Source organism: Kogia breviceps, chromosome 3 (assembly GCF_026419965.1).
Source record: "Kogia breviceps isolate mKogBre1 chromosome 3, mKogBre1 haplotype 1, whole genome shotgun sequence".
Taxonomy (NCBI): domain Eukaryota; kingdom Metazoa; phylum Chordata; class Mammalia; order Artiodactyla; family Physeteridae; genus Kogia; species Kogia breviceps.
The window spans coordinates 182093038-182105470 of NC_081312.1; the positions used below are offsets into that span (position 1 = coordinate 182093038).

At 41.2% G+C, this 12433-nt stretch overlaps 1 protein-coding gene across 2 annotated transcripts in view; it reads right to left on the reverse strand.

The window, feature by feature from the left end:
* Window positions 1-253: 253 nt before the first annotated feature.
* ITGA8 (integrin subunit alpha 8) overlaps window positions 254-12433 on the reverse strand; it is a 186308-nt gene continuing 174128 nt past the window's right edge. For both annotated transcript variants that reach the window (XM_067030489.1, XM_059059167.2), the window contains 2 exons: window positions 4805-4927; window positions 254-3092 (listed from right to left, as the gene is read on the reverse strand). In XM_067030489.1, coding sequence (XP_066886590.1) covers window positions 3006-3092; window positions 4805-4927 — 210 coding nt within the window. In that variant the 3' untranslated portion in view covers window positions 254-3005. The remainder of the gene's footprint in view (window positions 3093-4804; window positions 4928-12433) is intronic.

The following is a 12433-nucleotide window of genomic DNA, read 5'->3' on the forward strand; positions in this document are numbered from 1 at the left end:
CCCTGGAGCCTGTGCTCTGCCAGAAGAGGCCACCGCCATGAGAAGCCCACGCACCGCCACGGGGAGTAGCCCCTGCTCACCTCAACTAGAGAAAGCCCGCACAGCAACGAAGACCCAATGCAGCCAAAAATAAATAAATAAATAAATAAATTAATTAATTTTTTAAAAGTGAAGGCGTAAAGACAGAAACCTTTGATGTCTGCCACTGTGGGAAAGCTTTATGTTGCTTGCGAAACAAACCACAAGTATGTCATCATGTCTTTAATTTTTAATTTTATTAGTGACAAGGTAAATAGGTACATGAAAATCTTCACAGATATCTACACATGTATTTAAAATAAAGCAAGAGTTGAGTTCAAAGAGTGGGGCTTCAGTGGCGACTGGTCCATGTTGTTTACTTAGTGTATAAAAATCTCCAAGTTTATAAAACTTGATTTGCCCATTTCTTTTCCCATTCTTAAAAGCTAGCTGCAAGTATTTCAAAAGGCATGTCTAAAATATAGATAGAGTCTAAGAGAAGCACAGCACATTATGAATGACGAAAGTGGTTGGCTTTACATGATGAGAAGCAGATTCACTCAGTGCACTGTTAGATGCGGGGGGAAGCTCAAGAACGCACCTGACCTCAGTGTGCATTAATGGCCGTCTGTGAACTGCCTGCATGTGGCAGCGCCTGTCCTTCTAGACGGGGACCACTCTTGGCTGAGACTGTGAGCCTGGAGCTTGCCTCTGAAGTCCTCATACCTGCTCTGTTCTGGATCCAGCCTTGCCCCTGGCACCTCGAGTCTCCTCCAGGGGTCTGTACGCCCTGGCTCATAGGGTCCCAGACCTAAGAGTTCCTTCGCAAAGGTTAGCTTAAAAGGCAACAGGTGTGTTTTCTCAGGGATCTTTTATGACCAAAGACCTTGAGGGGCTGTTCTCTCTTGGCCAGACGTCAGGCATGACGAGAAGAGTTGGGGCTTTATTTGGCGGAAGAGAGACCATCTCTGTGATATGATTGGAGAGACATCCCTCCAGTCATACAGAAATGGCCACCTCCCTGTACGACCAATTCTACGCAGACAACTAACACCTAAGACCCCCTGAGGCTGGTGTGGGACCCTCCAACTCTTTGAAACATGTGCAGTTCTCACCCAGTGAGCCATACACACACTGGGAGCCAGACTTCAGTTCCTGACAGCTTGAAACCACTACCATGATAGAATATAACTCACGGACACACAGGCAGAATATGAACTCTTCAGTGGACTCGTCCATGTGCCTTTCGTTTGGTTTCCAAAGAAGTCCAGCTGTAACCAAATGGCTCGTCTCCAGGTTAAGGCACGACCGAAAATTTAGTGTCTGTGAGACTGGCTCACCTTTCAAATCAAGTGTGATTGTTGAAATAGGGATATAAATTTTCCAGCTGCTTCATAAACGTAAGGATTTGGGTCTGCTGGTTCTATCATACTTAATATTCAGGATATTAATTTTAAAAATAACTAATGCCAGTGTAAACATGCTTTTGATACATAGGTCTATAAAATATTGCACATAAATATAAAGTTTGTTCAGCATCTCTTCATAATAGCTTTTCGTTATCATAAAAAGGATACAAACTTGGGCAGACTATATAAATTTGGCTGGTCAATTTTACTTGAAAAGTGATACTGTTACACATGATTATGGATTATTTACAAGAGTTTTCAACATAAAGTTTGTGTGATGGTTAAATTAAAGACAATGGGAAAATAGCTTAAGTGAAAATTATTTTCCAAAGTCATATACTATAAAGATTAGCAGTAAAAACGCATAGTAAAGTGGGAATAGGCAATTCTAAATAAAATCCCTAGGAACATGTTTTCTACGTTCATCTCACATCTGCCTAACTTTATGTTTCCTCCTATTTATGTTTAACATGTCTTTTCTGTGAATATAAGTTTGAGATATAGTAGAAAAAAAATAGGTGTTTAATACCAAGCTAAATGTTGGCATTGCCTCTTGTAGATATTAAAAATAATATGTTTACCCAAATTATTAAATTGCTTTTTTATTAATGGACTCTAGAAATTTTACCATTACTTTTAAGCACCACCTAGGGTCAAGAGTCCCTGGAAATTTGTATATTGCCAATTAAGTCAACGGAAAGATGATTTTTTTTTTTTTTTTTTTTTTTTTTTGTAAAAGGAAATACAAATGCAACTTTTTGCAAAGCTAAATTAAGCAGATGTGAGTCCCTGGAAAGTGTGAATAAAAGTAATTTCAGGTAGAAGGCAGCAAGGTGTTAAGTGAAACGGTCTTCGAATACCAATTTGCTTTTCTTTAACGCTGTCTAAATCCTGACTAAGTTCTGTTAAATGATATATTCTGCACAAACTGGATATCTCAGAAGGAAATCTAGTGAGTGATTTTGAAAACCAGCGAACCAAATCTTAATTTCCAAATCCTCTAGAGTATCAGCCTAGAGCCATGGAAAATAAATAAATAAATCGTTATCCTCACTTACAAAGATGATCTTTGCCGTTTCCAAAGTACTTTCACAGTCCCAACAGCATAGGCTGGTCTCCCTGAGCAGTAACGTCATTAGAAATGTTTCTTTTCCAGAGGGAGGTGTCAAATATTCCGTTGGATACAGTAGTGTCGGAAGGTTTGGTCCTAGTTCACCTTCTAAAGTCTATCCTAATTCAGACATTGCATCTTTGAGACTTCAGTTGGATTTATCTGGAAAGCAACCTCGCGTTCCCATACCCATTTCAAAGTGTCTGCCAAATACGGAAGGACTCAGGCCAAAGACATCTTCCACGATTGTCCATTGTTTCTGCAGCGTCGAGGATGCTTCCTTCCCCAAAAGGGTCACTGGGGTCCGAGGCAACTTTTCCAAAGCACAGTGTAGACAAGGTGATACCATGGCCTTTCCATTTCTTAGGACACGGGCAAGTAGAGGAAAACCTTGGCTGAACCCTCCTGATTCTTCTTTTCTTTGAACTGGACCAGTGTTGGAGGAGTTTGGTCTTTGGTTTTCCTTTTCACGCCTCAGGGGTTTTCTCATTGGTCAGCTGTTCCCTGTCATTCATATCATCCTGGGGGGGTCTTGCTCGGTCAAAGAATCCACACTACAAAGAGAGAAACGGGCTAGCAAGTCAGGTCATCCTGAGAATTTGTGAAAGCCCTCATTCTAAGAGTTTTCCCTTTATTTGTTGTCTAAGGAATTTGGTGCTCTGAGAATATAATCTGCCCAATTCTCCAGATTAGGAGGTGAAAGCAGTGTGTTCTTTACCTGCAGAGAGGACTTCATTGCCTACGCAGAGCGTTTGTGTCCTTCCTGCCATGTCCATGGTGGTGGGAGAATGTTCATTTTATATAAACCGCTTATGGACCTCGTATATTTTTCTGGGGTTACAGCAACCTGGCCCAAGGAGAACCTCTCTGCTTTCGACATGTTTTCTGGAGCCAGCAGCAATGTGAACTGCCAGCCAGGGATGGCAGATGACTGAAATGGATCGTGGGCCACCTTGGGATGGACTGAAGGAAGAAGTGAGGAGATGCTTGTCTGTCTCTCTGCACTTGGTGGAACATACAGTATATGGAGGAAAATTAGATGGGTCCTTTATTTCAATCCCAGAACATCTTTGTGACTCCAAAGATCAATCAGCAACTCGGGGAAGAGGTGATTCTAGAATTTTCATTCTCCTGAATTTCAAAGGAGTACTTGGTCTAGGAGAATCTAACTTTTCCTAGAAACCTAGACCCTTAATTCTTATTGTTTCTTAGGTTGGAAGCCCAATTTGTTGGATTTGACTTATAATCCTTGAGTCTTCTTTCCTTTGTAGGACTAGTGCAATATTCTATCAATTGCTGTGTATCGTTGCATCATTTATGGACATAAAGTTTCTATACATAACAGACTAACATGAAAGTCTATTTGTAAAGGTAGACTGTGCCATAGACCTTTGTGGGCTCAGGAGGGCACGAAACGGCTGATAATGATCAGGAAAGTCATTATGTAACTCAAAAGGCAAGGTTTTCTCAGTTTATTAAGCACGCCTCGTGTTGTTTCCAAATAAAGATACACTATGATTTTGGAGAATGACAACAATAGTGATTAACTAAGATGTGACTGGATTAATTACTTTCACAGTCATGTCATTGTGACATTGTTTCTATTTTGGAATGGAAAGCTCTGTGCAGCTTGGCAGTACTGTGGTTTGGGGACCAGAAATTAATTCACATTGTAGACTTTTCGCAGAAACTTCAGCAAAACACATGAAGGAGTAAGTTCAGGCTTCTTAATGGAGATGGACCAGTTGGCCACATCAAAATAGCAAGTCTGAGAAGATTAGAACATGCAGGATCTATGTGGTGTCACTGAAAGCCCATGTAATAATTAATTACTATATTAATTGCATCCGTGTAGTGCTTATAAAGAAACCTCTCGAAGTATTGCTGATAGGATTGTGTCAACAAAAAGCTTAAGATCTCGATTAATTAAATAAGAAAAAGGAAGTCTTCATCATAACATTATCACTTCAAGCACATTGCAAAGAAGATCACAGGTCTTAGTTAATAAAGTCCAACTGTCTTTACATTTATTTACAAGAAATTACAAGATAAAAGCGGCAGTAAACACCCACAGTCTTCTTAAATGTCAGTCCCACAAGCATACTAAGTCTGCCAAAGCAAACAAGACCTTTTTCCCTTCATGTCCCTATGTTGGAAATCCCCAGATCATGCCTCTAGCCTTGTCTTTTAAAATCCTAGGTATAGCCTTCTAAATCCTCTCAGTGGCCTCTCTACTGAAAAAGGAAAAGAAAGCAAATAAACTTACCTTCCATAAAGCCAAGGTTAAAATGGCCAGAACCAATAATCCAAGGAGTATTGCTAGTATTATTACCCATAACGGGATCGAGAAGGAAACATTTGGGGTTGCCCAAATAACCGATGTTTTAATCTGGAATGGAACATAAAAGAAATGAGCTCTAACTTGAAAACTATTGGGTGAAGTAGAGCAGTGATTACCAATATAATACTGGGGGGAGTACTTCTGAAAGGATCCATGCAATAACTGAAATCACCCCAGGGGAGATTTGATGGTTTACAGCACTCGAACATGGCATCTTAAAAATTGGCTCATTCTCAGGCCTCCCAGGTTAGGTGCAAGTCCAATTACAGACACTTGGTGGGTGTTGGGCTTATACCAACCCAGAAACCCTAGAATAGAATTGAGGTGGACCAGGAACCAGCAAGGTGGAAAGGAGTTACCTTAAGTTGGGTTGGACCTTTTACGGCAAAAAAATGGCTGAAAGTAGACCCTACAAAAAGCCAAGTCTGCCCACACGTTTCTGCACAGAACTGGGCTCACCTCACTGAGAGGTGAGCTTGCAAACAACCATGGACTGCTGGAGTGCAAGGAGGAGAGACATCACCTAACTCCCCATTTCACAGATGAGAAAATTGAGTCACAGGGGGCTAAGTGATCCACAGATCTAATTAGCGTCACTGCCTCTTTAGCCCTAGGCTCTGTGCTCTATCAAGAAAGAGCCCATCGTTGCTCTAGTAAGCACAGTCATGTAAGGCCATGATGCATTTTATGAAAGTAACTCACATTTTATGAAAGTAACTGTAGTCAGCGACATGAACGCTAATTGTCCCGATGTATTGGAGCTGCCTTCGGTCTTAAATCCAATTTTCAGTGGCTATTGGGCCTCACTGAACCCCCCACTGTTGCCAGGGAACTTAGAGGAAAAATGAGACCTTCCCAGCAGGACTGCACGCTCCATGTGTGCGGCCCACCCCTGCCTCCCCACGTGGGAAGAAGCAGCTCTCCTATCGCCCATGTGCCGGGGACCTCTACCTCTGGAGACCCCCAAACAAACCAAGGAGAGACCCAGCCCTGCCGCGCACACCTGCTGTCAAAGAGAAGAGGAAGAAAGACATTCTTGGATCTAAAATGTTATTCACCAAAGCAGGCCTACCTGGTTTTAGAGAGAAGAGCGTCGCCCCAGTTGAACTGGTTCGCGCGCTCCTCGTGTTAACTGTGCTGGATGGAAGCGTCCGGAGTCTCGTCCTGACCCACGTGCGGAAACGCTAGGCCACGCCTGCCTAACCCACCAGGAGGTGAGCGTGAACTCGGGGTGGGCTGGTGGTTCTGGTGCTTCCCCTGGCTGGAAACATGGCTGTTTTCACAGCCTGTGCCCTAGCGCTGGGGCCTGTCTCTGCTCACGTCTTTTTGTTTTTTTAAAAATATTTATTTGTTTGTTTTATTACTTATTTATTTAGTTTGGCTGTGCCGGGTCTTCGTCGCGGCGTGCGGGATCCAGTTCCCCACCCAGCGATCGCACCCGGGCCCCCCGCCCTGGGAGCGCGGCGTCTCCCCCACGGGACCACGAGGGAACGCGCCTGCTCACCCTTCCTTCCACCTTCGTAACTAGATTTGACCATTCTGTCTGTGCTCTTCTTAGCCTGTCAAGCTTTTCATTCCTCCTTCATCCTGGTCCACGTCCCTTGTGCCTTGTGCCTTGTACCGATGACTTCATTCACTTGATTCTCCAGCCCCAAGAATCATTTACATCCAGGCTGAGCAATGACACTGATGGTGGTGAAACTGCTAGAGATCCCATGTGGTGAGGTGTGCCGGGGACTTGACAGACGCTCTCAAGGAGAGAAAGGCTGGCGTAGCCTACTCACCTCTGTACCTTCCTCCTTTGCCTGTTAGCTTCCCTGGCGGGTGTTGCCCCTATTCACCCAGAGCATCGATAGGCAGTTCCACGATAGCAACGTTCCATGACCACAGTGGGATCTCACTCATCCTACCTGACACGGTTTGAGGACGGGACACATGGTACCAATTTTGAAGAAATGTATTGCAAGGACTCAAACATCTCCATGCCACCTGGAATCTGCAGCCTAAGTAATTTACTCTGAAGTAATCCTCTGCATGCATAGGGCTCCATAAGCCAGTTGGGGGGCCAGACCATTTCTCTTTATATCCCTTTTCCTTGGTGAACTACATCTGATAATGTATGAAGTCAGTGCTCAGTCCTGTATCTTAAGGTACTCAGAGAAAGGGCATGAAATGATAACTTAAAATGACCCTAATATTACTGGAGGCACACCGATACAGTTGTGTTTTTTTTAAACATCTTTATTGGAGTATAATTGCGTTACAATGTCGTGTTAGTTTCCGTTGTTTGGCAAAGTGAATCAGCTCTAGGTATACATCTGTCCCCATATCCCCTCCCTCTTGTGTCTCCCTCCCACCTTTCCTATCCCACCTCTCTAGGGAGTCACAAAGCACCGAGCTGATCTCCCTGTGCTATGCAGCTGCTTTGCACTAGCTATCGATTTTACGCTTGGTAGTGTATATATGTCCATGCCACTCTCTCACTTCGGCCCAGCTTACCCTTCCCCCTCCCCGTATCCTCAAGTCCATTCTCTGTGTCTGCATCTTTATTCCTGTCCTGCCCCGAGGTTCTTCAGAACCATTTTTTACTTTTTTTTAAGGTTCCATATATATATGTGTTAGCATACGGTATTTGTTTTTCTCTTTCTGACTTACTTCACTCTGTATGACAGATTATATAGGTCCATCCACCTCACTACAAATAAGTCAGTTTCGTTTCTTTTTATGGCTGAGTAATATTCCATTGTATATATGTGCCACATCTTCTTTATCCATTCATCTGTTGATGGACACTTAGGTTGCTTCCATGTCCTGGCTATTGTAAATAGTGCTGCAATGAACACTTTGGTACATGACTCTTTTTTTTTTTTTTTTTTGCGGTACGCGGGCCTCTCCTGTTGCAGAGCACAGGCTCCGGACGTGCAGGCTCAGCGGCCATGGCTCACAGGCCCAGCCGCTCCACGGCACGTGGGATCTTCCCAGACCGGGGCACGAACCCGTGTCCCCTGCATCGGCAGGCGGATTCTCAACCACTGCGCCACCAGGGAAGCCCCATGACTCATTTTTAATTATGGTTTTCTCAGGGTATATGCCCAGGAGTGGGATTGCTGGGTCATATGGTAGTTCTATTTTTAGTTTTTTAAGGAACCTCCATAGTGGCTGTAGCAATTTAAATTCCCACCAACAGTGCAAGAGTGTTCCCTTTTCTCCACACCCTCTCCAGCATTTATTGTTTTTAGATTTTTTGATGATGGCCATTCTGACTGCTGTGAGGTGATACCTCATTGTAGTTTTAATTTGCATTTGTCTAATGATTAGTGATGTTGAGCTTCCTTTCATGTGTTTGTTGGCAATCTGTATATCCTCTTTGGAGAAATGTCTATTTAGGTCTTCTGCCCATTTTTGGATTGCGTTGTTTGTTTTTTTTTGATATTGAGCTGCATGAGCTACTTGTATATTTTGGAAATTAATCTTTTGTCAGTTGCTTCATTTGCAAATATTTTCTCCCATTCTGAGGTTGTCTTTTGGTCTTGTTTATGGTTTCCTTTGTTGTGCAAAAGCTTTTAAGTTTCATTAAGTCCCATTTGTTTATTTTTGTTTTCATTTCCTTTTCTCTAGGAGGTGGGTCAAAAAGGATCTTACTGTGATTTACGTCATAGAGTGTTCTGCCTGTGTTTTCCTCTAAGAGTTTCATAGTGTCTGGCCTTATTTAGGTCTTTAATCCATTTTGAGTTTATTTTTGTGTATGGTGTTAGGGAGTGTTCTAATTTCATTCTGTTACATGCAGCTGTCCCATTTCCCAGCACTACGTATTGAAGAGTCTGTCTTTTCTCCACTGTATATTCTTGCTTCCTTTATCAAAGATAAGGTGACCATATGTGCATGGGTTTATCTCTGGGCTTTCTAGCCTGTTCCATTGATCTATATTTCTGTTTTTGTGTCAGTACTATACTGTCCTGATTACTGTAGCTTTGTAGTATAGTCTGAGGTCAGGGAGTCTGATTCCTCCAGCTCTATTTTTCTTTTTCAGTATTGCTTTGGCTATTCAGAGTCTTTGGTGTTTCCATACAAATTGTGAAATTTTTTGTTCTAGTTCTGTGAAAAATGCCATTGGTTGTTTGACAGGGATTGCATTGAATCTGTAGATTGCTTTGGGTAGTATAGTCATTTTCACAATGTTGATTCTTCCAATCCAAGAACATGGTATATCTCTCCATCTCTTTGTATCATCTTTAATTTCTTTCATCAGTGTCTTATAGTTTTCTGCATACAGGTCTTTTGTCTCCTTAGGTAGGTTTATTCCTAGGTATTTTATTCTTTTTGTTGCATTGGTAAATGGGAGTGTTTCCTTAATTTCTCTTTCAGATTTTTCATCATTAGTGTATAGGAATGCAAGAGCTTTCTGTGCATTAATTTTGTATCCTGTTACCTTACCAAATTCATTGACTAGCTCTGGTAGTTTCCTGGTAGCATCTTTAGGATTCTGTATGTATAGTATCATGTCATCTGCAAACAGTGACAGTTTTACTTCTTCTTTTCCAATTTGTATTCCTTTTATTTCTTTTTCTTCTCTGATGGCTGTGGCTAAAACTTCCAAAACTATGTTGAGTGATAGTGGTGAGAGTGGGCAACCTTGTCTTGTTCCTGATCTTAGTGGAAATGGTTTCAGTTTTTCACCATTGAGAACGATGTTGACTGTGGGTTGGTCATATATGGACTTTATTATGTTGAGGTAGTTTCCGTCTATGCCCAATTTTTGGAGAGTTGTTTTTTTTTTTATCATAGATGGGTGCTGAATTTTGTCGAAAGCTTTTTCTGCATCTATTGAGATGATCATATGGTTTTTATCCTTCAGCTTGTTAATATGGGGTATCACATTGATTGATTTGCATATACTGAAGAATACTTGCATTCCTAGGATAAACCCCACTTGATCATGGTATATGATCCTTTTAATCTGCTCTTGGATTGTTTGCTAGTATTTTGTGGAGGATTTTTGCATGTATGTTCCTCAGTGATATTGGCCTGTAGCTTTCTTTTTTTGTGACATCTTTGGTTTTGGTATCAGGGTGATGGTGGCTTTGTAGAATGAGTTTGGGAGTGTTCCTCCCTCTGCTATATTTTGGAAGAGTTTGAGAAGGATAGGTGTTAGCTCTTCTCTAAATGTTTGATAGAATTCGCCTGTGAAGCCATCTGGACCTGGGCTTTTGTTTGTTGGAAGATTTTTAATCACAGTTTCAATTTCAGTGCTTGTGATTGGTCTGTTTATATTTTCTGTTTCTTCCTGGTTCAGTCTCAGAAGGTTGTGCTTTTCTAAGAAATTTTCCATTTCTTCCAGGTTGTCCATTTTATTGGCATAGAGTTGCTTGTAGTAATCTCTCATGATCCTTTGTATTTCTGCAGTATCAGTTGTTACTTCTGGTTTTTCATTTCTAATTCTGTTGATTTGAGTTTTCTCCCTTTTTTTCTTGATGAGTCTGGCTAATGGTTTATCAATTTTGTTTATCTTCTCAAAGAAACAGCTATTAGTTTTACTGATCTTTGCTATTGTTTCCTTTTGTTTTTTTTGTGGTACTTGGGCCTCTCACTGTTGTGGCCTCTCCCGCTGCAGAGCACAGGCTCCGGACGCACAGGCTCAGCGGCCATGGCTCACGGGCCCCACTGCTCCGCAGCATGTGGGATCTTCCCAGACCAGGGCACGAACCCGTGTCCCCTGAATCGGCAGGTGGATTCTCAACCACTGCGCCACCAGGGAAGCCCTCCTCATTTGTTTTTCATTTACTTCTGATCCAATCTTTATGATTTCTTTCCTTCTGCTGATTTTGGGGTTTTTTTTGTTCTTTTGTCTCTAAATACATTAGGTGTAAGGTTAGGTTGTTTATTTGAGATGTTTCTTGAGGTAGGATTGTATTGCTATAAACTTCCCTCTTAGAACTGCTTTTGCCGCATTCCATAGGTTTTGGGTCATCGTGTTTCCATTGTCATTTGTTTCTAGGTATTTTTTGATTTCCTCTTTGATTTCTTCAGTAATCTCTCGGTTATTTAGTAGCATATTGTTTAGCCTCTATGTGTTCGTTTTTTTTCTTGTAATTGATATCTAGTCTCATAGCGTTGTGGTCAGAAAAGATACTTGATATGATTTCAGTTTTCTTAAATTTAGCAACGCTTGATTTGTGACGCAAGATATGATCCATCCTGGAGAATGTTTCATGAGCATTTGAGAGGAAAGCGTATTCTGTTGTTTTTGGATGGAATGTCCTATAAATATCAATTAAGTCCATCTTGTTTAATGTATCATTTAAAGCTTGTGTTTCCTTATTTACTTTCATTTTGGTTGATCTGTCCATTGGTGAAAGTGTGCTGTTGAAGTCCCCTACCATGATTGTGTTACTGTCGATTTCACCTTTTATGGCTGTTAGCATTTGCCTTATTGTATTGAGGTGCTGTTATGTTGGGTGCATAAATATTTACAATTGCCCTTTCTTCTTGGATTGATCCCTTGATCATTATGTAGTGTCCTTCTTTGTCTCTTGTGATAGCCGTTACTTTAAAGTCTATTTTGTTTGATATGAGAATTGCTTCTCCAACTTTCTTTTGATTTCCATTTGCATGGAATATCTTATTCCATCCCCTCACTTTCAGTCTGTATGTGTCCCTAGGTCTGAAGTGGGTCTCCTGTAGACAGCATATATATGGGTCTTTTTTTTTGTATCCATTCAGCCAGTCTGTGTCTTTTGGTTGGAGCGTTTAATCCAGTTACGTTTAAGCTAATTATCAATATGTATGTTCCTATTACCATTTTCTTAATTGTTTTGGGTTTGCTTTTATAAGTCTTTTCCTTCTCTTGTGTTTCCTGCCTAGAGAAATTCCTCTAACATTTGTTGTAAAGCTGGTTTGGTGGTGCTGAATTCTCTTAGCTTTTGTTTGTCTGTAAAGGTTCTAATTTCTCCATTGAATCTGAATGACATCCTGTTGGGTAGAGTAATCTTGGTAGAGTAACCCTAACCCTTTCATCACTTTGAATATGTCCTGCCACTCCCTTCTGGCTTGCAGAGTTTTTGCTGAAAGATCAGCTATTAATCTTATGGGGATTCCCTTGTATATTATTTGTTGCTTTTCCCTTAATTTTTGATAGCTTGATTAATAAAAGTCTTGGCATGTTTCTCCTTGTATTTATCTTGTATGGGACTCTGCGCTTCCTGGACTTGATTATTTCCTTTCCCTTATTAGGGAAGTTTTTTGAACTGTAATCTCTTTAAATATTTTCTCAGTCCCTCTCTTTTTCTCTTCTTCTCCTGGGACCCCTATAATTCGAATGTTGGTGCGTTTAACGTTGTCCCAGAGGTCTCTGAGACTGTCCTCAATTCTTTTCATTCTTTTTTCTTTCTTCTGCTCTGCAGTAGTTATTTCCACTATTTTATCTTCCAGGTCACTTATCTGTTCTTCTTCCTCACTTATTCTGTTATTGATTCCTTCTAGAGAATTTTAAATTTCATTTATTGTGCTGTTCATCATTGTTTGTTTGCTCTTTAGTTCTTCTAGGTCCTTGTTAAA